This window comes from Manis pentadactyla, chromosome 6, assembly GCF_030020395.1.
Source record: "Manis pentadactyla isolate mManPen7 chromosome 6, mManPen7.hap1, whole genome shotgun sequence".
NCBI lineage: Eukaryota > Metazoa > Chordata > Mammalia > Pholidota > Manidae > Manis > Manis pentadactyla.
The window spans coordinates 66,847,491-66,875,085 of record NC_080024.1 but is presented as its reverse complement, the minus strand read 5'-3'; the positions used below and the strand labels follow the sequence as shown (position 1 = coordinate 66,875,085).

The 27,595-nt window shown below is 34.9% G+C and overlaps 2 protein-coding genes across 10 annotated transcripts in view; one reads left to right on the top strand and one right to left on the bottom strand.

Moving 5' to 3' along the window:
* The window catches only part of PPIG (peptidylprolyl isomerase G), a 46,661-nt gene extending 37,437 nt beyond the window's left edge, over positions 1-9,224 (top strand). For all 5 annotated transcript variants that reach the window (XM_036888061.2, XM_057503927.1, XM_036888059.2 and 2 more), the window contains 4 exons: positions 388-555; positions 1,922-2,009; positions 4,046-4,182; positions 4,358-9,224. In XM_036888061.2, the coding sequence (XP_036743956.2) occupies positions 388-555; positions 1,922-2,009; positions 4,046-4,182; positions 4,358-5,468 (1,504 nt within the window). In that variant the 3' untranslated portion in view covers positions 5,469-9,224. The remainder of the gene's footprint in view (positions 1-387; positions 556-1,921; positions 2,010-4,045; positions 4,183-4,357) is intronic.
* A 3,739-nt stretch (positions 9,225-12,963) lies between these two features.
* CFAP210 (cilia and flagella associated protein 210) overlaps positions 12,964-27,595 on the bottom strand; it is an 89,496-nt gene continuing 74,864 nt past the window's right edge. For all 5 annotated transcript variants that reach the window (XM_036888083.2, XM_057503930.1, XM_036888084.2 and 2 more), the window contains 3 exons: positions 19,758-19,950; positions 18,912-19,076; positions 12,964-13,411 (listed from right to left, as the gene is read on the bottom strand). In XM_036888083.2, coding sequence (XP_036743978.2) covers positions 13,067-13,411; positions 18,912-19,076; positions 19,758-19,950 — 703 coding nt within the window. In that variant the 3' untranslated portion in view covers positions 12,964-13,066. The remainder of the gene's footprint in view (positions 13,412-18,911; positions 19,077-19,757; positions 19,951-27,595) is intronic.

Here is a 27,595-nt window from a genome sequence, read left to right as displayed (position 1 = left end):
ATTTTGTTTGAAATAATCTGTGTTTGTACTAAAACTTGCTTTTTCTGCCTATTGCTTCTAATATTAGCTAATTGCTTTATCTACATGCTAAAGTAGTTTACATGTATCAGAGGACATTGCCCTTAGAGTTTCATTTTGATCCATTTTATTGGAAAATGGTTTTTGAGAATGTGATAACAGAAACCTTTGATTTTCATTTTTGGTTAGTTAGATGGTTTGTCAGGGGAATGAAGGAAGATTTCCACATGTAATTGCATCATGGGTAGCGGGAACAGGATGGTGTGTATATAATGTGATATCTTACAAAGGAAGGAAATACCAGCTGTTGGGAATTTGGGGTAGGTGTATAATGACCAAATGGAACTTGTTTTGTGTGTCTCTGTTAAGCGCATCTAGTGAAAGTGAGGCTGAAAATCTTGAAGCACAACCCCAGTCTACTGTCCGTCCAGAAGAGATCCCTCCTATACCTGAAAATAGATTCCTAATGAGAAAAAGTCCTCCTAAAGCTGATGAAAAAGAAAGAAAAAACAGAGAGAGAGAGAGAGAGAGAGAGTGGTATGTGAATGTGTATATCTTGTAGAGTACCCTACACTCTTTACCAAAGAGCTTTTTTTTTTAAGTCTTTTCTTTAGACAAGATTTAAATGGTGACCTCGTCCCAAGATTGAAATGTTTTTTTACAGGCTAACGTTAGCAAAGCTCTTTTTTACTAACTATGTAGCGAAGAAGATAACCTGACTTAATTCAAACAGACTTTGAGTAAAAGTTACTTTAAAAACTGCAAGTGTCAAGAAGATAAATTGTAGCATTACAAACCAGTTTCTTTTAAAACAAGATAAGTATTTTACTGTTATTATATACATTAAACTTTTAAGCAAGTAAGAACCTTTACTTTTCAATTTGCCTAATAGGGAGAAAATGCTGTTTTCCTTGCCTGATTTAGAATATTGTAATGAAAATTGTTATAATGTTAAAGTACTTTGAACATTTTTCTATATAAATCCACACTATTACTAGTCTGTTGGTTCTTGATGAATTATTTTAATTATGTCCAAAAATAGAAAGATTGAAGTCTTTTTCTAATTCATGTTCAATAATATAGCATAAAAATAAATAAATTCTGAGCAGTACCTCTGTAGTTTCACATTATAGTAGAAATAAAAAAAATAAGTTGTAGTAATTTGAAACTTGGAGTAATTTTTAGGAATTAGTTTGGGTTCATTTTAACTCAGGAAAGGATGTTTCTAAAGAAATAATTATTAGGAAATGTCTGAACATCTTTACAATGAACTTTCAAAAAATAACTTAAATGGATATTGTTAGTGCTAATTAAATATTAACTCATTGTTATTTGAAAATTAACAAATAGTTTCCCTTTTTGGTATAAACCATGATATAGACATTTTGATAATTCAGACCAGCTTATCTTTGTTTAATTCTCATTAATTACACTTCTCTATAGTTTGTTACCAATACAGCTGCTTGTAGTATATTAAGGTACTTTGGAATAAGATAGTTCTAAAATTGTTCTCTCAGCCTACACTGAGCTCTTCTGTGTAGATTTTCCTTAGCACTATCAGATTAACTTCATTTTAGTAGTGATCATATAACCATGTTTCTCAACAGAACACATTTGGTGTTAGGGCAGACTAGCTCTTCATCTTCACACATTTCAAGATTTTAGCATTCCTGCCTCTTGGGCACTTAAGTATCAGTAGCACCGTTTAGTCATTGGCAGTTGAAAAAAATGCTTCCATACTTTTCCAGATACCAAGTAGGAATTGTTAACATTCCTGGTTGAGAACCATTGATTATATATAATATTTAAAATTTATTACTTAGATCAGTAACGCTCTATTTATATTCTCCAGATTCATTTATATAAAATAATGTGTTTTAATTTGACCTTTGCTTTCTTATAGTAATCCACCTAACTCACAGCCTACTTCGTACCAGAGGCGACTTTTAGTTACTAGGTCTGGCAGGAAAATCAAAGGAAGAGGACCAAGGGTAAGTGATTATTTTCCCAGAAAACTTAATAGTATTGCATTTATCTTAAATAATTTTAGAGTGTTTCTTAACTATTGTTTAACACATAAGTAACTAAAATTTAAAGTAGATGTGAATATTGAATTATATGTTCTTTTTTATAGTAATTTATTTGTGTTGGTACTTCTAAAAAACATATGCATCGGATATTAATGGATTTTGTACATGGTGTAAAATGATATTGAGGTCTTCTTGTTTCCCCCTTTTACTTCCTGTCCACTGTATTTCTTGTTAAAAATTAATAAAAATTAACCCTATTCTTATATTTCATCCCCTTTTCCTCTGGTGTAGTCTCCATATTTCACAGCCATCTCATTGCCTAGAGGGTATCTCAAACTCAGCGTATGTGATGTTGAACATAAGTACTTCCTCTTCAGACCTGGCCTCCTTTAGATTCCTGGTCTCAGTGACAGAAACTGTCACTTATGTAGTTTCTTAAACTGGATTCCCAAGAATCATTTTGTCTCTGCTGTTTCTTTCCTACCTTATGTATCTTACCATCATCAAATTCTGTCAGTCAAACTCCTAAATAATACTCTGGAATCCATCTGTTTTTCTCATGCTTCACTCCAGACATCTTAATTCACCTTTGTATATTCTCTGAACTGTTAAGTATTTTTTTTAACTGTTCTCATGGTAGTTCTCTTTTGGCTTAGGACCTCTTTACACTCTTAAAAATTATTGAGAATCCAAAGGTGCTTTTGTTGATTTGGCTATCAATATTTATTCTTTTAGAAATTAAAACCAAGAAATATTTAAAGCATAAGAATACATGGGCATATATTCCATTAGCTAGGAAAGCAAAGACATCAAAACATGCTGTCTTTGAAAAACTCTACAATAATGAGAGAATGAAAGTGAGAAAGGGAAATAACACGATACTATGAAAACAGTTCTGACCTCATGGATTCTGAGTCTTGGGATCCCTAGGCCACACGTTGAGAATCACTGATCTAATCCTTTCTCCAGACAGTATCCAGAATGGTCTTTTAAAAATGAAAATCTGATTATGTCACTCCTTTGCAGTTGATCTTAAGATAAACCCAAAATTGTTAACTATGGCCTACAAGACCTCATGAGATACGGTTCTTGCTTACCTCGTGAATATTATTTAGCACTACTCTCCCTTGCAGTTTTTATCTTTAGCCATACTGATCTGTCTTATCATTTCTGAAACATTCTGTTTCTTCTTGTCTTAGGACCTTAAAACATAGTATTTCTTATGCTTCATATGCTCCCCTCACCCATCTATCCTCATCCTGTTTTACCTCTTTTTCCTCACTCTTGCCTAGGTATTGCCTCAGACGTATTTTTAAGTTCTCAGTTTTTAATTATCATTTAACTATTCATACTCTTCCCTATGCTAGGTCACATCTCTTTGTTGTATATTTTCTGAGCACCTTTTTCTTCTCTTCTTACACTCACTCTGTTTGTAGTGGCATGTATGTTTAATATCTGTGATTATATGACTATTTGTGTGTTCTCCTAGCCTTGTAGAATATAAATTCTAAAAGAGCAAATTCAAATATGTCTTAGCTTACTAATGTTTCTTCATTATGTTATAGAGTGGTTTGCCATCCAAAGAGCTGAGTAATTATTGGTTGAATAAATATCTCTCAATTTACTCAATTTTTCTGAGTGTATGGGAAATGTTTGCTTGAAACATTAAGAATACATACTGCAGATTGGCACTTGGCAATTTGTAAGGGTTCCTACACCTGTTATGCTCTAACTTCACTTAAACAGGGCAGTTCATGAAGAAGACATGGGTGGCTAGAATTTCTGTGGTTAATACTTATTTGGAATTTATAGCATGCCTATTTAAAGTATTTCTGCCTCATTGATTTTGTACCTGAAAATTTGGAAATTTTAGTTATTGTAGAGGGCATAGGAATATTAGAAATTTTATTTGAACCTAGAACTATATATACTTCAGCTATTATTATAATATTGTTATGTTTTTATCTGTTAATTTTTTCCCTTTTTGTTTTCTTAAGCGCTATCGAACTCCTTCTAGGTCCAGATCAAGGGATCGTTTCAGACGTAGTGAGACTCCTCCACATTGGAGGCAAGAGATGCAGAGAGCTCAAAGAATGAGGGTGTCAAGTGGTGAAAGATGGATCAAAGGGGATAAGTAAGATTTAAACTATATCCTTTCAAATGTGTGTTCTAGTATTTTAGCATTTTACATGAAGTTATTTATAGCCATTTCAGTTGTTTCTGTAAATCTTAAAAAAAATAGAATCATTTTATCTAATAGTGCCCACATTCTCTTCCTAATAAAATACTTTTTCCCCCTTGTTTTTTAGGAGTGAGTTAAATGAAATAAAAGAAAATCAAAGAAGCCCAGTTAGAGTAAAAGAGAAAAAAATACCTGATCACAGGCATGTGTTGGAGAGTCCAAACAGGAAAAGTGAAAAGGAAAGGAAAGTTAGGGACCATGAATCTAACAGCAAAGAGAGAGACATCAGGAGAAATTCAGAGAAAGATGATAAATATAATAAAAACAAGGTGAAGAAAAGGGCCAAATCCAAAAGTAGGAGTAAGAGCAAGGAGAAATCAAAGAGTAAAGAGAGAGATACAAAGCATAATAGACATGAAGAAAGGAGGGTGAGGTCGAGGAGTAAAGAAAGGGATCATGAGAATGTTAAAGAAAAAGAAAAGTCTGATTCTAAAGGAAAAGATCAGGAAAGGAGTAGAAGCAAAGAGAAGTCTAAGCAGTTAGACACAAAAGGTAATGAGCATGATCGTAATAAAAGTAAGGAAAAGGACAGATATGCACTGTCTAGGAGTAGAGAACGAGATATAGCGAAAGGCAAGCACAGTTATAACAGCAGAACAAGGGAACGGAGCAGAAGTAGGGACAGGGGCAGAAGAGCGCGATCCAGAAGCCATGACCGAGATCGGAGCAGAAGCAAGGAGTACCATAGATACAGAGAACAGGAATACAGGAGAAGGGGAAGGTCACGAAGCCGAGAGAGAAGAGCCACCCCAGGAAGATCCAGAAGTAAAGACGGGAGGAGGAGGAGGAGAGATTCGCGGAGCTCAGAAAGAGAAGAAAGTCAAAGCAGAAATAAAGAGAAATATAGAAACCAAGAAAGTAAGAGTTCACACAGAAAAGAAAATTCTGAGGGTGAGAAGAGAATGTACTCTAAAAATCGTGATCATAGTAGCTCAACTAGTAACAGGGGAAAAAAAGGTGATAGAGATCAAAGTCCATTCTCAAAAACAAAACAAAGTAGTCAGGACAATGAATTAAAGTTCTCTACATGGAAAAATAAGGAGGATGAGAAGACTGGATCCTTAGTGGAAAAAGAAAACCAGAAATCAAAGGGTCAAGAAAATGACCACATACATGATAAAAATAAAAAATTCAATCATGAATCAAGTCCTGGAACAGACGAAGACAAAAGTGGATGAGCGAGTCACATGAGCTTCTCTCGGTCTCTCATGTTTTAAGTTTTAGAGACTTGCTAATGAATCTCTTTTATGTTGTTTTCCTCTCTCTATTGTTTTTGGGTTGTTTTATGTTCTTTTTCTTTTTTTTTTTTTAATGTGGACTTTACTGAGTTGATCTTTTGATAATCTGCAACCTGGATAATTTGTACTGCTAAAGTTTTAATAAACTTGAAATGAGAAAAACACTTTGGTGTAATACTGTGTGCTGTGTTTAACTACTTCATGCATGCATTTTTTGTGTTGCAACAATCAGCCAATAGCAAACATGCTGTTCTACACCCTAGTTTGTTTGATCAGCCAGTTGGACACAAGCATAACTGATTGTTGGAATACATTGTTAAAAAAGCTTGTGTTTCTCATAATTAAAGTAACTTTAGCAGCTCCTAGGTAGAAGAAATCTTGTGTAGATTTTCTCATTGTATTTATAATAGAGGCTTGCTGTAACAACTTAATTACACCGAAGCAGAACCCTAATAACTTGAAATCTTAAGTCATCATTTTTGATTTTATAGTAATTTGTGCTTTAAGATAGATAACATTTAGTAATTATTGTACTTCGTATGTTACTCTTTACGTTTCATCTGTAGCTTGTTTCATATTAATATTTTTCCTGTCTAAACTGCCTTCAAAAATAGTTTTCTTTTCACTTGATGTTCTGATTGAGCTTGACTTGCTGTTAGACAGCAGCATCTAGCAAGAACTATACCTTGAAAGATCAGATTGTAATTCTCAATTCTGTGTTGCTTTTGGTCTGAAAAGATGAAACTTTTTGCTTTTGGGGAACACTTTTTATTACTATTATTGTTACCCTTCTTTAAAATGAAAAAAATACATTTCTTACTAAAACTTACCACTTGTGCAGGTTTTAAGTTAGATTCTAAAAATCGTTAGTATTGACACATTAACTTCCAAGATTTCTCTTTGGCCACTGACCTATATAGAGTTGAGTGTCATCTCTGCATGATTGTTGTTTTTTGTTTTTTTAACTTGAACTGACTTCTCTAACTCTCATAGCTGTGAGTTTGAAAGGGGAAAAAAAACATCTTTTCTATATATGTATCACAGTATGCTATAGCATGTTTATGACTCTGGTTTCTTTCTATTCAGGTGGTTCTGTATCCTTTGTGTTAACAGTTTTAACTTGGCATGTCTAACATTGCCGTGTAGAATAAAAAGTTACAAAATTTCATAGCTTGCAGAGTTAAAATACCAAAGTCCATTTAGAATTGTGTGTGTTGTATATTGCTATTTTTGTGATGTGTGGCCTTTTTTCCCTGTAATTTCTCTTTTAAATAAAATATTGAACATACAGCAAACACAAAACCTGCCTCATTTGAAAAGAAATTTCAGAATTCCAATTAATAGTAGCCAGTAGACTGTTTTGTACTTTAAATATTTGTCAGTATGGTGTCAACTATACACTTAGGTAGCTTCTTGGTAAACCTAGTAGCTATTCAATGATGTTTGTACTGAGCAAAGCAATGCTTAATATAATACTTCCCATTATTGATGAAAACTTTTGGCATTGTGGTAGCTGTTTGCATAATGAATAGGGTCATGATTATAAGATTGGATTATCTCGAAACATCCACAGTGGACTCCAAATTTTTTTTCTTAGTGATAAAAAAAAGTAGATGTTTATTATAATAATCCAGGCTGATTGATCCCTTAGACTTTGACCACAGATCAACCTGAGGGATAATTGAGTCTTGGGTGCCCAAGCTGTATAATCTGTTGCATATTTTTAATTACTGTTTTAAATTCAGTAAGCTGCATTTTAAAAATCTTTGTTACAAACTATTTGACCTTCAAGAAAGGTGCTATTTAAGAAAGGATTTCTAACAAACAGTTAATAAAAAAAAAAACATAAAAACCCATGCTAAGTAAAAATATTTCTGTTATCTGATCCCAGAGCTTTATCTACTAAGAATTATTAACAAGTAACCATACGGGAAAAAAATAATTTCTGTAAGTAGTATTCACCTGTTTTGGTTATAAAAAGAGCAACTCCATGCCAAGCTTTATTTATAGGCCTTTTTAAAAAAGCTGTTAGCTATTTTTACAGTAGAACATAATAGTGAAGGAGTTGAGAGATGACAATCAGCTAGATTTTATTTTCAGAATTTAAACAGCATTAACTGAACCTCAAGTCTGCCTTTGCTTATGAATAGCACATGACTCAAATGGTCCTTTCCTGACATTATCGTGTTTTTAATAGTTGTGCCACCATTAGTTTTTACTTTGAACATAACTTTTCCTGATAGTCAGCCATTTAATTCTTTTTTGTCAAGTTGATCTTACAGTTCTGTCAGAGTTTTCAGTTGACTTCAGAGTACCTTTAGTTTAATATCCTCTTAAAGATATTTAAACTTGTTTACTTGATTGCTTGATTAGCAATATCAGATTTTTTTTCATGATTGCTATTTTATGTACATTATTTTTCTGGGTAAATATCTGCCAGAGAAATTAACACTAGAGAGAGAGAAATGTTAATGAACAGTGTAGAGAAGCTACTGGGTTGCATTAAAACATTTTTAATTACGCTCTTTTTAGTTTATAAGAGCATTATAGTTTCTAAGTTCCTTAATGAAATCCCTCATAGAAGTTTCAAAGAATTTGATAAATCTGTCTTTGCACAAGGGTGATATTCATATTGGCTTTGCAATGGCCTTTAATGCTTGTACCCAGTGAAAAGTATGAAACTGAAAAGTACAAATTTCTTAGTACTATGGACAGGAACACATTGGGTTGCTGGTCTTTGGGTATTGCTATTACACAACGATTCTAATTTGTTCTCAGGTCAGTATGTGGAAGTTGGTATGCTCTTAGTAGTTCATTGTGCTTCACTCTGGCAATTTTCATCCCACTTTAAACATTTTATAGTTTATATAGTTCTATAGGAATGTGTTTGTTTACCTTCACCAGAAGCTATTTAAATTTAAATTTATATAGTTGATTGTTACAAAGAAACAAAATAGATAACTTTTCTGTCTCCTTTTGGTCATATTTACTCTAGTTTAGCATGCATTTACAGTTGGATAAACTCTCCAAGGATTATAGGCTTATAACTTGTTTATCATGAAAAGATGTGTTCTGTTATAAATACTCATTTAAAAAATTAATGAAAATAAACTTCAGGAAGCGCAGCATTGGCTGACTCTTCTCTGTAGTGGGTTTCCCAGCTGTCTTTAAAGGATTCAGGCCAACTCTGGCCTGTGGTGTGACACGAGAAGTGAATATTAATGGGAAACAAAAGTAAAGTTCCATCAGTAAGATTGGAGAAGGGAGTTTTTTTTTCTTTTTAAATACAGGACTGAATGGTGGGATTGATTTGTGTTTTTGCCTTTTTTTTTTAAAGCAAATTCCTATGTTACCAAAAATACGTGGCTGTATATTTTATTCCTCTTTTGTGTGCTTGTAGTATTTTGAAGGATTGATAAATGAACCAGGTGTTTGTATGTGGGGGTGTTGGAAGTTATGGAAGGGAAAAACAAATGAAGTTAATGTACTGCTTTTCCTTGCTCAGAAGTCACTGTGATGTATATTTTTTTAATGAAATTGAGGAATAAAGTTGTCACAATTGTATGATTAGTTTGAAAATGCTGTTTCTCTTGTCAGTAACTTTTCTGCAAAAAGCATTTTACAGAATTTAAGCCCTGAAACTGTATCAACTTTTATAGCTCAACATTGTATTAAATAAGCTATATTATAACAGTTTGTTTTTGTATTTTTAAAATGAGTTATATTATTCAACTTTTATTTTTATGAAGAGCCAAATGATGAAGATAAATCAACTAAAATATACTTTTACTTTACTGTGATACTGAGCTTTAAAAATCTAGCCAGCAGTGATTATTTCCAGAAGGTTTGGAAATAAGTTCTAGTGTAAATATTTATAATCATAATGCTTCAGATTGCAGTTTGTCTTTTGCAAACTTTTAAGGTTACTCTTGGATTTTGTGTTACTATCTACTGGAATGCTACATTTGCTTTTTATAATTCCTCCAAAATCTCACATTAGGAACATTACATCCTGTGCTTGTCAGTTTTAATATAACACCATTGTAAAGTCATAAATGTAAATTGACCTTTGTAAAACGAATTGACTAGTTTTTGGTTTCCTGTTTGGTTTGGTTTTTATTTAAATTAAAAACATTTAGGGAAAACACACCTACTTGAAAATTAGTCACTGAAATATATATGGTTAGGTAAAATTCTAACCACTGGTTTGTATGTGTTAACAGGTGAATATTACTAAGCCATCAAATTCTGGAGTGTTTTTAAATGCTTTATTTAGCCAAGAGAATATGTAAAGTGTAAGTGCTTCATTTGGACTGCAGATTGAGTATTAATTAAAATGCTTCTAGTATCAATTTTCATTGCTTCCTAGGTTTCTTTTCCTAAACATGTTTCCTAACCTAATACTATTTTCCTTTTTTATGTTTAAGTGCTGATTCGTAAGTTTTACACTTTTTCTCCCCTTCAGTACCCAAAGCGTCTTGGTTCTAGTTTATATCTTTGCCACAAATCTTAACTGTGGGTTTCTTTTATCAGATTAGCAGGTTAGAGCGTTTCCACTCCTCTGAGTGCGCTTTGCCACTTGCCTCTTCTCACTGAATTGTTTTGTGATTAGTTTTAAAACTGAATAGTCTTGTTTATAATGTGCTTATTAATTCTTTAGTCCCTAATTGCAAGTAAATCAATCAAATTATATATGTGAGAAAAACTAGTAATGTCTTCAGTTTTATTATCCTTCACTCAGCTAAGTTGATTATAATACATGTATGTAATTAACTATTTTGTAGAAACTTACCTGTTTTATAATTTAAAGATAGTTTTATCCAGGACCAGTAATCATGCCTAAAACTGACTATAAAGGGTATATACTAGAGATTCCCAGACTATATTAGTTCATTGAGCCTTTGTATCCTGGTAATTTGAATATGGTGGCAACCCTAGGTGAAAAGAAATACCTAACAGGTGTATTAAATAGTTAAGTTCAAATAGCTAAATTATGTCCTAACAACTTGGTAGCCATGTGCAAAATTAAAATACTCTGACTCTAAACCAGAATTAACTACTGATGGGATATGTGCAACTTAGTCATTGTACACCTTCAGCCTTGGAATCAGTTTGGACACCATCACCATCTTTTCTGTAGTACATTGACTTTTGTGCAGTACTTAGTGTATTACCCCAGCAACAGCTGAAAATCCAGGTTTATAAAGGTAGACATCATCGAAAGGAATGACTAATGTGTTATAACCGATCTACTCCAACCCATTATACTTTTAGGTGTCAAATACAATTATGTCTTAAAAGCTTTTAAATACCCTATGAACTGCTTTGTGAGATCACAGTTGTCCTTCAGGACACCTTGGCACAGTTTGGGAATCAGTGTATGTAGTGTTTTTAATCAGCTACATTGTTCCTTTAAAGATGAGTGGTTTGTTTAACCTGGGATTCATAAATGAAACAGTGGTTCAGAATGATGGCTTGCCTACAGAATCATTTATGCCACTTTTTAGGAGGATAGGTAGCCACCCTTGTACCAGATTCATTTAATTACAGTCAGGTATGGATGAAAGTCACTAGCATGTAGCCTATGAGAGGGTGTTGGGAAGTCCTGAAATTATATGCAGAATATATATTTTTTGTATGTACACTACTGCTAAGGGAGCTGGAAATTTTTATCATAACCAGAGAGAATCATGACAACAGAATTGTTTCTCTAAGATTTGATCCCCGAGAGAATGCTGTTCTGTGTAATTTACACCTATGCCAAGCATTCCCATTTGTAGGAATCTAAAAGATACACTCATGAAAATATGAAATGTATAAAGCTGTTAATTGCAGAAATTTATAATAAAGGATTGGATACCACCATATCTTCGTACACCACTGGTTGAATAAAGTGGTACATGCAGGCAACAGAACATCATGCCAGTTGGAAAAGGAATGAGGACGTTGGTATGTTGCAATGCTGTGATCTCAAGAATATATTAAAAAAGCAAGGTTCTTTTGTGTTAAGAGTAAAATACAAATATATAAACAATAAGCAAAGGATACAACTGAAAAGACAAGCTAATCTTGCAGGTGGGGGAGGAAATATTTGTAATGTTTGATAAGAGATTAGTATCCATAATGTATAAAGAACTGTAACTCAACAACTGATGGAAAAAACTGCCCAAAAGGACTTGAGTAGACGGTTCTCTGAAGATGATATACAAATGACTGAAATGCAAATCAAAACCACAATGAGGTATCACCTCATACTCATTAGGTGGTTGCTATTAAAATAAGTGTTGGTGAGGACATACACCCATGTGCACTGTTGGGAATATAAAATGGTGCCACTCACTGAAAACAGTATGATGGTTCCTCAAATTAAAAAAATTAGATTGTGATATGACCCAGCAATTTCACTTCTGAGTATATCTCCAAAAGAATTGAAAGTATCAAAAAGGAAATATTTGAACACCCATGTAAAAACATTAAACAGTGGCCAAGAGGTGGAAGTAATCCAAGAGTCCACTGAAGGAAAGGATACAGAAAATGTATATACAAGTGGTGTAATATTTTTCAGCCTTGAAAAAGGAAGGGAATTCTGACACGTGAAAACATTAGAAGAACCTTGAGGACATTATCTTAAGTAGAATAAGCCAGTCACAGAAAGATAAAGACTGTATGATTCCACATAATGAGGTATCTTGTGTTGTCAAACTCATAGAAAGTAGAATCATAGGACCCAGAAGCTGAGGGAAGGGGAAAATGGAGAGTTGTTTAATGAGCATAAGAGTTTCCATTTTGCAAGATGACAATTCAGGAGTTGGTGGTATAACTACATGTAGAAGAATTCTTTCAAGTGGCTTTAAAACATGGTAATTTGCATATGTTTAGTGAGATACACTATAGAATAAACCACAAGGAAGTCATCAACTGCATTTAGTAGTCATATTGCTAGTAATAATAGTATTGTTATTTGAAACTAAAGGATTAAACAATAAGTATATTTCTGTTGATGAGAAAAAAAATACTTCCAGTGGAATATTTAGGTATTAAATGGAACTGATAATGGTGTAACATGGATGAACCTTGAAAATACGCTAAAAGAAACAGTCCAGATACAGAAGGCCATACTATGATTCCATTTATATGAAATAACCAAATAGGCAAATCCATAGAGACAAAGCAGATTAGTGGTAGCCAGGTGCTATGGAGAAGGGGAGTGGGAACTGACTGCTTAATAACAGGTGCAGGGTTTCCATTTGGAGCAATGAAAAATTTCTGAAACTAGATAGTAGTAACGGTTGCACAGCATTATGAATATACTTAATGCCACAATATATATTTCTAAATGGCTAAAGTTATACATTTTATGTTGTGTATATATTTTCTCAAAAAAATGGAATCTGAATTAAGCTTGGGTGAAGAATCAAATCAGACATAATTGTACTTAGATGAAGAGCAGCTTTAATAATGGAAATTATAAGCATATAATTCACTTAGATTTGTAGCTCATATTACTGGTCTTCTCAGTCTTAAAAATAAACTCTTTTCTACCATGTGAAACCTAGCCTTTCCTTAGACTTTTGAAAATTACTATACTTCAATTGCTGAGAGTTAAAAAAAGGGAGCTGGACTCCAGTGGTATCATTTGCCTGATAGCTGGGTCTTAATCCACCTCTGTCCACAAAAACTGGTCCATGGCCACCTCCAGGTCCTTCCTGTACAGCTTTTATAAGAGGATAAATATATTTATTTGTTGATTCAGACTCAAGTCGAATTACTTCTCTGGCATAATCCTGAAATTCTTTCTCCTTTTCAGCCACAAGTGCTTCAGTAAGTCTATAATAGTCTAGTTCTGCTTGTTTGGCTTCCTTGGCATTAAACTTATTTTTGGCCTATTTGGGAAAGAAAGAAAATATGATTTCATATTGGTAAATAAGATCAATTTCCTAATTACATGTAACATTTGAAGTGGTAAGTATAATTTTCTAAACTCATTGATATTTCACAAGTACTGACTTAAAAACTATATACTGTAATTTATTTCAGAAACTTTCCCATGCTTCTCACAATAGTATGCTCAAAGTAGTTGATTCAATTAAATGTACCTTATGTGATGATATATTTTCAAACAAACAATAGAGCAAAATGGTTAAAACAATGACATTTAGATAAATAACCAAGTTTAGAATCCTGTTTCTACCATTTATAAAATTCATACTTTGGCAGGATAGAAGACATATCAGTCACTGTCCCCACTTATCCACTATTCTGAAGGTACTCATTCAAAACCCACTGTCCTAAGTTAGCCTACTATACCATGTGGCCCAGCCATATAAGAATAAATCAGTAATGGATATCAGAACTAAGTTAAACCAATTGCATTCTCTGTTTCCCAAGAATTTGAAGTTAGAATGAGTGACATTTATCTACATAGGCTGATTAAAAGCTGGATGGAATGAGTACTCTAGCAATCTATCACAAGCCAACTTACTAAAATTTCATAAAATTTTTAATCATTTATGTTTACAGAAATGTTCTTACGGCTGTTTATATTATATAAGATGATTTTAATGGCTTTTTAAAGATTTTTATAGTTTTGGTTAACTTTACATTTTGTCTTCCCACTGACATTTTTAAAAAGGCAGAGTTTGCATTCTATGAGGCCAGCATCACTTTAATATCAAAATCAGGCAGACACCACAAAAAAACTAAATTATAGACTAATGTCCCTGATGAACATAGATACAAAAATACTCAACAAAATATTAGCAAACTGAATTCAAAAATACATCAGAAAGATCATCCATCATGATCAAGTGGGGTTTATTCCAGGGATGCAAGGATGGTACAATGTTTGAAAAATCAATCGACCTATCAGCCACATCAACAAAAAGGACAAAAATCACATGATCATCTCAATAGACGCTGAAAAAGCATTTCAAAAAATTCAACATCCATTCATGATAAAAACTCTCAGCAAAATAGGTATAGAGGGTAAGTACCTCAACATAATAAAGGCCATATAGGACAAACCCACAGCCAACATCATACTTAATAGCAAGAAGCTGAAAACTTTTCCTCAAAGATTGGGAACAAGACAAGGATGCCCACTCGCCCCACTTTTATTCAACATTACTGGAGGTCCTAGCCACGGCACTCAGACAACACAAAGAAACAAAAAGGCATCCAGATTGGTAAGGAAGAAGTTAAACTGTCACTGTTTGTAAATGACATGATATTGTACACAAAATAACCTAAAGAATCCACCCCTAACCTACTAGAACTACTAACTGAATTCAGCAAAGTTGCAGGATACAAAGTTAATACACAGAAATCTGTTGCATTCCCATATGCTAACAATGAACTAGCAGGAGGAGGAATCAGGAAAACAATTCCATTTACAACTGCATCAAAAAGAATAGAATATCTAGGAATAAACCTAACCAAGGAGGTAAAAGACCTATACCCTTAAAACTACAAGACATTCATGAGAGAAATTAAATAAGACACTAATAAATGGAAATACATCCCATGCTCATGGATAGTAAGAATTAATAGTCAAAATGACCATCCTATCTGAAGCAATCTATAGATTCAATGCAATCCCTTTCAAAATACCAACAACATTCTTCAACAAACTAAAACAAATAGTTCCCAAATTCATATGGAACTACAAAAGGCCCCAAATAGCCAAAGCAATCCTGAGAAGGAAGACTAAAGCTGGGGGATTACACTCCTCAACTACAAGTTCTACTAAAAAGCCACAGTACTCAAAACAATTTGGTCCTAGCACAAGAACAGACCCATAGATCAATGGGACAGAATAGAGAGACCAAATACCCAAACATATATGGCCAATTAATATACGATAAAGAAGCCATGGATATACAATGGGGAAATGACAGTCTCTTCAACAAATGACGTTGGCAAAAGTGGACAGCTACATGCAAGAGAATACTAGATTATTGCCTTAACTCCACACACAAAAGTTATCTCAAAATGGATTAAAGACCTGAATGTAAGTATGAAACCATAAAACTCTTAGAAGAAAACATAAGCAAAAATCTCTTGAATATAAACATGAGCAACATTTTCCTGAACACATCTCCATGGGCAAGGGAAACAAAAGCAAAAATGAACAAATGGGACTATATCAAACTAAAAGCTTCTGTACAGCAAAGATACCATCAGTAAAAGAAAAAGGCATCCTACAGTATGGGAGAAAATATTCATAAATGACATAACAGATAAGGGGTTAACATCCAAAATATATAAAGAACTCACATGCCTCAACACCCAAAACACAAATAGCCAGATTTAAAAATGGGCAAAGGATCTGAACAGACACTTCTCCAAAGAAGAAATTCAGATGGCCAACAGGCACATGAAAAGATGCTCCACATCGCTAATTATCAGGGAAATGCAAATTAAAACCACAATGAGATATCACCTCACACCAGTAGCATGGCCAACATTGAAAAAACTAGGAACAGTAAATGCTGGCAAGGATGCAGAGAAAGAGGAACTCTCCTACACTGCTGGTGGGAATGTAAACTAGTTCAACCTGTTGTGGAACATAATATGGAGGTTCCTCAAAAAACCAAAAATGGAAATACCATTTGTCCCAGGAATTCCACTCCTAGACATTTACCCTAAGAGAACAGGATCACAGATTCAAAAAGACGTATGCACCCCTATGTTTATCACAGCACTATTTACAACAGCCAGGATAATGGAAGTAACGTAAGTGTCCATCAGTAGATGAATGGATAATGAAGAGGTGGTACATATGCATAATGGAATATTATTCAGCCATAAAAATAAAATAGATCCTACCATTTGCAATGACCTGGATGGAGAGCTACAGGGTATTACGCTCACTGAAATAAACCAGGTGGAGAAAGACAAGTACCAAATGATTTCCCTCATTTTTGCAGTATAACAACAAAGGAAAACTGAAGGAACAAAACACCAGCAGACTTAGATTCCAAGGAGGGACTAGTGGTTACCAAAGGGAAAGAGAGTTGGGAGGGAGGGAGAAGTGGATTAAGGGGCATTATGATTAGCACACATAATGTAGGGGGGGTCACAGCGAAGGCAGTACAGTATGGAGAAGACTAGTGACTATAGCATCTTACTAAGCTGATGGACAGTGACTGCAATGGGTGTGTGTGGGGAACTTGATAATATGGGTGAATGTTGTAACCACAATGTTGCTCATGTGAAACCTTCATAAGACTGTATATCAATGATACCTTAATAAAACAAAATTAAAATTAGAAAAAAAAGATGCTGAGTTTGCCAAAAATTGTATGGCTTGTCTATGTATGAATATATTCAATATTCATAAAAATATTTTTCAAAATCAGTAACACTTCAACATAAAATGTAGCCCAAACCTGATATTTACCATAAGTTTAAATTTATGGGGATAATAAAAAATACCAAATTTTTATTACTAAGTGCTGCATTTCAAAATTAAGGCTTGTGTGCTATATGTTGAACTGGAGATACAGTACCTGGAGTTTGAAAAAATAGAAAATGACATTCAACAAGATCGGAAAAAAGTCAGAATAGGCTAAAAACTATCTCATCAAAGGTAAAATGTTACAATTTGGGATCTTGAGCAATTTGGCTATAATAGTTTAGTAGCCACTTGTAGAAAGGTATTGAGGGAACAGAAAGGAACATTTGAATTATAGAAATATGTAGCAATGGAAGGAAAGGGTTAGTATAATAGATCATATGACTGGTGCCTCAAATTTGATATGCATTAAGCATAAATACAGATTTGTAAAGAAACATTTAAAATACTGTTAAAAAATTTTTAAAGTCACAACATGGGGGTAAAGTGACAAGCACCTTTGGAGGATGCTAGAGAGCTAATTCTTTTGAAAACGAGAATAAAGGGAAAAATTCAAGTATTTATCCTCTTTTCTTTAAAAATTGTACCTCAGAAACCAAATAGTTGATCATGAAGTTCTTTGAAGACTTCAGCAAATGACTCAGAAGGAATGAGAATACCAACAGTTTGTCACCTCATGAATTAAGAGATCGAGGCAATAATAATCACTAGCTGTTCGTATCACAGAAAGTGAGACCGCAGTCATTATGTTCCTAATAAAAAGATACCACGTATGAAGAATTTTTGCCAGAAACTGAACCTGAATCTAACCTAAACTAGATCTTACATGAAATGCAGGGAACACATTAAACTACACCACAGGGATGCAACCAGCAAAATCCAAACTGTAATAATTCTAGAAGAAAGCCAGTGTCTTCGAAAAGCAAATTGCAAGACAAACATAATGAACAGAGAGAGAGAGAGAGAGAGAGAGACGGGTGAAGAAGGGGAGTCACAGATCAAAAGAAGTTTGAAAGACATGTTAACCAAAGAGAATAGACGGACTTTATTTGATCCTGATTCAAACAATGAAGTTTAAAATATATTTATGAGACAATTTTGGGGAAATTTAAAACACTGTTAATTATTTTAGGTGTGATCATGGAATTGTGATTATGCTACTATCTAAAAAGTCCTCAGTTTTAGGGATACATGCTGAAATATACAACAATACAATTATATGTGGGGTTTGCTTCAAAATAACGTGGTGGATTCTACTTCTGGTAATGGCTGCATGGGAAATTTGGACGATTCCCCTCCACAGAAAACAAGTTTATTATTCAAAATTATTAAATCAACCGTTTCAGAGACTATAAAGTACTTATGAGCAGGCAACTACTTGAGAAGTGTTTTTTCATAAAAAACTGCTATTAGATCAGGTAAGAACTGCAAGTTGATGGCACATTTACCTGCAGGGCACTGCCATGCCTCTAGGTCATGTGGTTAAAACCTGCGCATTTGTTGGACAGTGATGCCCTTGAACCATACACTTAAAATCGGCTAAAATGGTAAATTTTATGTATAGTTTACCACATTTCAAAAAAAAGTTAAAACTCAACAATAAGAAAATAATCCAACTGAATAATTGGCAAAAGATTCAAATAGTTCACAAAAGAAGTCACACAAATGGCTAAAAAGGCTATGAAAAGATGTTCAATATTTATAGTTATAAAGAGGAAAAAGAGTAAAACAAAGAAAAATATCATGGCCTGCCATATGCATCTGTATTTTTAAAATATTTACTAAAGCACAATAAACTCTAAAAAAGGCTAAATATTTGTGCAAAAGACATAAACCTAGTATAGGGACTTTAATACAGATAAAAACAGGAACTAACTTCACATTTCTAAAATATTTTATTGTGACATAGCCATAATGACTATTTGATCTTACTTAACAAAGGAAATTGTTTCAGAGACAGAAAACTAGCATGAACTCTACATTACACATTTATTGCTAAAATAAATAAAACATTTAGAAATAATTACCATTTGCTGAATATGGGCATCTTGAACTTCTCGATGTTTTTTATCAGCTTTTAATTTTTTCTCCTTTTCATGCTCCTGAAAAATCTGGTCTGCTTTCATGATAGCTAGCAATTGTTCTTTGTCCTTTGTTTTTCTTTGTCTTTCTTCTTCCTCTTTATTTTTCATCTAGATGTTAAAAAGAGAGGGGGAAAAAAACATTTTTAATAATCAGTGCTCTCTAAGAAGGCATGAAGTTAGAAAACTCCAAGCAGAAAGTCAGCCAGGAGCAATGAAACAAGTGGAAAATTATATGCATATGGCCAGTTTACTTTGGCTTTGTTCTAATTCCTGAATATCAGGAAATATACAATGAAAACTTAAATAGGTGATATTGGTCTAAAAAATAAAATACAAGGATTAAAAAAGCAAGATAGAGAAATATTTGTAGGCAAAAATTATGTTTACAAACTATCCAAATTAAATGTCATGATACGCATGTAGAAGATAAATTCTGAAGGATTAAGAAATACAGAAATGCAATAGGATAACTTTTACTTGATTTGTCTTAAAAACATTCAAATGAGAAGTATATTAAATGAGTAACAGTTTTTGCATTTCAGATGGGCTCTGAAACAGAAGAGATTATTTCTTTCCATCTATAAGTATCCTTTTGTAATTGATTATCTTGATTATCATGTGACCTTCTTTTAGAAAATAGTCTGATTTCAATAATATAGGAAGATAATTCATACACTTTTTCACATCTCTCCTAGTGTTTTGCCAGAGAAGCAGAGGGAAGTGGAAACGATAGTGGAAAGGTCTTATGTTCATTTAAAATTTTTTATTTGTCATAATTGAATTGCATACCACAGTGGCTCTATGTTCTGCAATCACTTTTAATTCTGCTTTATTTTTTTCATATTTTTCTTTTTCTCTTTTTTCCCATTCAGCCTCAGCTTCTGCAATATCTCTAGCAATAATCAAGTCTTCATTGTCAAGTTTCCTTTTCATTAGTTCACTCAAGAAGTTATTTATTCTTTCTTTCCGCTCCTCCATTAGCCTATAACAAAATAACAATCATTTGTCAAATTTTCAGGAATAATTTGTTAATGGAGCCAATATAATTTAATTAGAGAGTTAGATATTTTATAGTCTTACAATACTAACAGAAGCCCCTTATATATATTGATTGTGTTAAGTGGAAATTATTTTTAATAATTTTATACTTTACTTTTAGAATAAAGTATATTTTAAAAATCCAAAAGGAGTAATGCATATGGTATGATCTTGCCTATGTGTGGGTGTTTATAGGAAACAGTGTTAAAACTCTCCACAGTGAAAAATATTTTAACATTTTATTAGACTACCCTTCTTATTACACTAACACTGGAGGTTAGAGTAAGGTTATAAAATAAATCAAAGGTCTTTCTTTAAATAAGACCTCAAAACTATCCAGTAAAAGTTATCAAAATCCTGAATAAATCTATGCTCTTACTATACCCTGTCTGCAATTTATTCATAGCACTTTGTTGAATTATTCTGTTTATATAAAGATAAATAACTCTCCCTTTACACTGAGAGACCCCTAAGGCAGAGAGAGATAAGTCCTCTCTCTAGTTCAGGGTCAATTATGGTGCCTGGCACACCCTCAACAATCAAAGTTGTTAAAGGAACAGATGCACTTTTATTTGGAATATGGGCAAAAGATACTTTAAAATTTAGATGTGACAAAACCACTAATTTATTGAGTGAATTCTCAAAGCATCATGGGAGAAATGATGAGAAAGGACGGAGTGCATGTCCCAAGGAAATTACAATCTAAAGTAGAGAAAAAATATTTATGCAAATAGCTATACATAGCAAAGCATGACAAATGCCGTTAAGAAAGCTACAGTGATAAGGGCAAATGAGAAAAAAAGGAAGGCTTCATGGAAAAGGTGACATTTCATCTAGGCTTTCAAATCAGTATTTTAAACATTTTTATTCATTGCCTATTATGTGCCAGGCACTGGGGAAATAACAGTAAACAAGAAGAGTAGACAATCTCTGCTCTTGTGGAGGTTTCATGACAGTTGGGGTAAAGGGACAGCAAACAAATAAATAATCAAAATAGTGCTATATCATGCAATGATGAAAAAGAAAGCAGCTAAAGGGATAAGCAATGTAGGGGTGAGCTTATAATTTTAAGTAAGGTACTCAGGGAAGGCCTCAATGAGAAGGCAGTATACAAATATGACAGTGTTAAGGGGGGTGAGCAATCCCCAGAGAGGGTACCAGAGAAGTCCGGGGTTGAGTGAGGAAGAGAGGAGGGAGGACAGAACAGGGCGCTGCGGTCTGACGGAGGAGGCCAGGGTCGGCTGGGAATCAGGATGGGGACAGAGCCTCATGGGCTACAGTGAACACTACACGTGCTGTGAAGCCACCAAGAGGTTTTCCACAAGGGAAAAGCGCTACACAGCCAGAAAGACGACCTGCCGTGACTGGCCTCACCTCCTCCCACGTCACCCCAGATTGCTCCCTAAGGGAAGCAATGATCTTTAAATCTGATGGATCCTTCACTTTTTTTTGATATCGTTAATGTACAATTACTTGAAAATTATGGTTACTAGACTCCCCCTATTATCAAGTCCCCCCCCACATACCCCATTACAGTCACTGTCCATCAGCGTAGTAAGATGCTACAGAATCACTACTTGTCTTCTCTGTATATACCGCCTTTCCCATGTACCCCCCACCCCCTACATTATGTGTGCTACTGGTAGTGCCCCTTATCCCTCCCTTCCCACCCATCCTTCCCAGTCCCTTTCCCTTTGGTAACTGTTAGTCCATTCTTGGGTTCTGTGATTCTGCTGCTGTTTTGTTCCTTCAGTTTTTGCTTTGTTCTTATGCTCCACAGATGAGTGAAATCATTTGATACTTGTCTTTCTCTGCCTGGCTTATTTCACTGGGCATAATGCCCTCTAGCTCCATCCATGTTGTTGCAAATGGTAGGATCTGTTTTCTTCTTATGACTGAATAATATTCCATTGTGTATATGTACCACATCTTCTTTATCCATTCATCTACTGATGGACATTTAGGTTGCTTCCATTTCTTGGCTATTGTAAATAGCGCTGTGATAAACATAGGGGTGCATATGTCTTTTTCAAACTGGGCTGCTGCATTCTTAGGGTAAATTCCTAGGAGTGGAATTCCTGGGTTAAATGGTATTTCTATTTTGAGCTTTTTGAGGAACCTCCATACTGCTTTCCACAATGCTTGAACTAATCTACATTCCCACCAGCAGTGTAGGAGGGTTCCCCTTTCTCCACAACCTCACCAACATTTGTTGTTGTTTGTCTTTTGGATGTTGTCCATCCTAACTGGTATGAGGTGATATCTCATTGTGGTTTTAATTTGCATTTCTCTGTTGATTAGTAATATGAAGCATCTTTTCATGTACCTGTTCACATTCTAAATTTCTTCTTTGGAGAAGTGTCTCTTCAGCTCCTCTGCCCATTTTTAATTGGCTTAGTTGCTTTTTGTTTGTTGAGGTGCATGAGCTCTTTATATATTTTGGATGACAACCCTTTATTGGATCTGTCATTTATGAATATATTCTCCCATACTGTAGGATGCCTTTTTGTTCTACTGATGCTGTCCTTTGCTGTACAGAAGCATTTTAGTTTGATATACTCCCACTTGTTCATCTTTGCTTTTGTTTCCCTTGCCCAGTGAGATGTGTTCATGAAGAAGTTGCTCATGCTTATGTCCAAGAGATTTTTGCCTATATTTTTTTCTAAGAGTTTTATGGTTTCATGACTTACACTCAGGTCTTTGATCCATTTTGAGTTTATTTTTATGTATGGGGTTAAACAATAATCCAGTTTCATTCTCTTACAGGTAGCTGTCCAGTTTTGCCAACACCAGCTGTTGAAGAGGCTGTCATTTCCCCATTGTATATCCATGGCTCGTTTATCATAGATTAATTGACCATATATATTTGGGTTAATATCTGGACTCTCTATTCTGTTTTACTGTGGCTTTGTAGTAGAGCTTGAACTCAGGGAGTGTAATTCTCCCTGCTTCATTCTCCCTTCTCAGGATTGCTTTACTTATTGTGGTCTTTTGTCATTCCATATTAATTTCAGAACCATTTGTTGTACTTCATTTAAGATTGCTGAAGGTATTTTGATAAGGATTGCATGGAATCTATAGATTGCTTTAGGCAAGATGGCCATTATGACAATATTAATTCTTCCTAACCAAGAGCATGGGATGAATTTCCATTCATTAGTGTCCTCTTTAGTTTCTCTTAAGAGTGTCTTATAGTTTTCAGAGTATAGGTCATTCACTTCCTTGGTTAGGTTTATTCCTAGGTATTTTATTCTTTTTGATGCAGTTGTGACTGGGATTGTTTTCCTGATTTCTCTTACTGTTAGCTCATCATTAGTGTCTAGGAATGCAACATATTTCTGGGTATAATTTTGTATCCTGCAACTTGGCTGAATTCAGATATTAGATCTTGTGGTTTTGGAGTGGATTCTTCAGGGTTTTTTATGTACAATATCATGTCATCTGCAAACAGTGTCAGTTTGACTTCTTCTTTACCAATCTGGATTCCTTGTATTTCTTTGTGTTGTCTGATTGCTGTGGCTAGGACCTCCAGTACTATGCTGTATAGAAGTGGGGAGAGTAGGCATCCTTGTCTTCTTCCCAATCTTAAAGGAAAAGCTTTCAGCTTATCATTGATGAGTATAATGTTGACTGTGGGTTTGTCATATATAGCCTTTATTATGTTGAGGTACTTGCTCTGTATAACCATTTTGTTGAGAGTTTTTTTTATCATGAATGGATGTTGAATTTTGTCAAATGCTTTTTCAGCATATATAGAGATGATCATGTAGTTTTTGTCCTTTTTGTTGATGTAGTGGATGATGATCATGGATTTTTGAATGTTGTACCATCCTTGCATCCCTGGGACGAATCCCACTTGATCATGATGGATGATGTTTTTGATGTATTTTTGAATCCGGTTTGCTAATATTTTGTTGTATATTTTTGCATCTATGTTCATCAGGGATATTGGTCTGTAATTGTCTTTTATCGTGGTGTCTTTGCCTGGTTTTGGTATTAAAGTAATGTTGGCCTCATAGACTGAGTTTGGGAGTATTCCCTCCTCTTCTACATTTTGGAAAACTTTAAAGAGGATGGGTATTAGGTCATCACTAAATGTTTGATAAAATTCAGCAGTGAAACCATCCGGTCCAGGAGTTTTGTTCTTAGGTAGTTTTTTGACTACCAATTCAATTTATTTGCTGGTCATTGGTTTCTTCAGATTTTCTATTTCTTTCTGGGTCAGCCTTGGAGGGTTGTATTTTTCTAGAAAGTTGTTCATTTCTTCTAGGTAATCCAGTTTGTTACCACATAATTTTTGATAGTATTCTCTAATAATTCTTTGTATTTCTCTGGTGTCTGTAGTGATTTTTCCTTTCACATTTCTGATTCTGTTTATGTGTGTAGGCTCTCCTTTTTTCTTGGTAAGTCTGCCTGGGGGTTTAACTATTTTGTTAATTTTCTTGAAGAACCAGCTCCTACTTTCATTGATTCTTTCTATTATTTTATTCTTCTCAATTTTATTTATTTATGCTTTAATCTTTATTATGTCCCTCCTCTTACTGACTTTGGGCCTCATTTGTTCTTCCTTTTCTAATCTCATTAATTGTAAGTTTAGACTGTTCATTTGGGATTGTTCTTCTTTCCTAAGGTATGCCTGTATTGTAATATTTGTCCCTCTTAGCACGGCCTTCACTGCATCCCACAGATTTTGTGTTGTTGAATTATTGTTGTCATTTGTCTCCATATATTGCTTCATCTCTGTTTTTATTTGGTCATTGATCCATTGATTATTTAGGAGCATGTTATTAAGCATCCATATGTTTGTGGGCTTTTTCATTTTCTTTGTGTAATTTATCTGTAGTTTCATACCTTTGTGATCTGAGAAGCTGGTTGGTACAACTTCAATCTTTTTCAATTTACTGAGGTTCTTTTTGTGGCCTAGTATATGATCTATTCTTGAAAATGTTCCATGTGTTCTTGAGAAGAATGTGTATCCTGTGGCTTTTGGTTGGAGTGTTCTGTAGATGTCCATTAGGTCCATCTATTCTAATATGTTGTTCAGTGCCTCTGTCTCTTTACTTATTTTCTGTCTGGTTGATCTGTCTTTTGGAGTGAGTGGTGTGTTGAAGTCTCCTAAAATGAATGTATTGCATTCTATTTCCCCCTTTAATTCTGTTTGTTTGTTTCACGTATGTAGGTGATCCTGTGTTGGGTGAATAGATATTTATAATAGTTATATCCTCTTGTTGGACTGACTCCTTTATCATTATGTAATGTCCTTCTTTGTCTCTTGTTACTTTCTTTGTTTTGAAGTCTACTTTGTCTGATACAAGTACTGCAACTCCTGCTTTTTTCTCAGTATTAGTCACATGAAATATCTTTTTCCATCTCATTACTTTCAGTCTGTGTATATCCTTGGGTTTGAAGTGAGTCTTTTGTAGGCAGAATATAGATGGGTCTTGTTTTTTTATCCATTCAGTATCTCTATGTCTTCGATTAGTGCATTCAGAGCTTTTACATTTAGGGTGATTATTTACAGGTATGTACTTATTGCCATTGCAGCCTTTAGATTCATGGTAACCAAAGGTTCAAGGGTGATTCCCTTACCATCTAACAGTCCAATTTAACTCACTTCATATGCTATTACAAATACAACCTAAGGGTTCTTTTTTTCCCCTCCTTTTACTTCCTCCTCCATTCTTTGTATGTTATGAATCATATTCTGTACTCTTTGTCTATCCCTTGGGTGACATCTATTTGGCCTTAGGAATACTTCCAACCATAGGAGTCTCTCCAAAGTGCACTGTAAAGACAGTTTGTGGGAGGTAAATTCTATCAGCTTTTGCTTATCTGAAAATTGTTTAATCCCTCCTTCAAATTTAAATGATAACCATGCCAGGTAGAGTATTCTTGGTTCAAGGCCCTTCTGTTTCATTGCATTAAATATATCATGCCACTCCCTTCTGGCCTGTAAGGTTTCTGCTGAGAAGTCTGATGATAGCCTGATGGGTTTTCCTTTGTATGTGATCTTTTTTCACTCTCTCTAGCTGCTTTTAAAAGTCTGTCTTTATCCTTGATATTTGCCATTTTAATTATTATATGTTATGTTGTTGTCCTCCTTGGGTCTCTTGTGTTGGGAGATCTAAGCACCTCCATGACTTAAGAGACTATCTCCTTTACCAGATTGGGGAAGTTTTCAGCTATTACCTCCTCAATGACACTTTCTATCCCTTTTTCTCTCTCATCTTCTTCTGGTATCCCTATAATGTGAATATTGTTCCGTTTGGATTGGTCACACAGTTCTCTCAATATTCTTTCAGTCTTAGAGATTCTTTTTTCTCTGTGTGCCTCAGCTTCTTTGTATTCCACTTCTCTAATTTCTATTCCACTTACTGTCTTTTCTACTACATCTAATCTGCTTTTAAATCCCTCCATTGTATGTTTCATTTCAGATATGGAATTTCTTAATGATTGAGTCTCCAAATTAAATTCGTTCCTGACTTATTGAATATTTTTCTGTTCCTCCATAAGCATGTTTACAATTTTTATTTTGACCTCTCTTTCAGCAAGATTGTTGAGTTCAGTTTCATTTGGCCCTTTTTCTGGGGTTTGTGAGATTTTGGTCTGAACCATGTTCTTTTGATGTTTCATATTTCTGTGTGGTGCCAACTAGTGCCCAGAAGGTGCAGTCTCTGGAGCTGCTCAGCCCCTAGAGTGAGGTTGGGGGTCATAGGGTAGTGGAGCTGGTACCTGGGGAGAGGGAAAATATGTTTCTTGATTCCCGTCTGCAGTGCCTGTCTCCAGTGTAAGTGGGCCAAACACACAAGTGTAAGCCTCTGTGCTTTGCATCTCTAGCTTTTGTAGGTGGGGCCTCCCTCTGGCTGGCCTGATGCCAGCAAAGTGACTCCCAGTTTTCAAACTGGTGCCAGCAGGCTAGGAGGAAGGTGCAGCAGGCTGCATATCACAGTGGGCCAGCCTTGAGCTGAGTAGGCAGCCAGAGGGATGGAGCGCTTGAGGCTCCTCAAAGTTCCCCAGCACCTGGGCAGAGCACACCCATACAATCTTGTCCAGCTCTCCCTTCTCCAGTGTAGCAAGCTCCGTGAAAACCCCACCCCTTCAGCAGCCCTGTCTCTGCTAGGAAGCCTCTCAGACCACCTGCCTTTCCTCTGACACAGAGCGGCTGGATGTGGATCCCGTCCTCCACAAACAGCTGGAATCTCAGTCTCTCAAACACTCTGCCTGTCCCAGCTCCCCAACCTCCAGAGCACCACACAATGTAGGTTTCTGCTCACAAAGCAGACCTCCAGGGCTCGGTGTTCAGCAGTTCTAGGCTTCCAACCCCTCCCTGCTCCATTTCTCTTCCTCCCGCCGGTGAGCTGGGGCGGGGGAAGGGCTTGGGTCCCTCCGGGTGAAGGCTTTCATTACCCTGTTTTATGAAGTCTGCTCTGCTTGTGAGTTCTGTATGCAGTCTGGTTCAGGAAACTGTTGCTGTTTTAGGGTTAGTTGTATTAATTAACTACATTTTCATACTATTTGTGGTTTTGGGAGGAGTTCTCTGTCTCACCTCTCATGCCGCCATCTTTGGATCCTTCACTTTTTAATCTCAT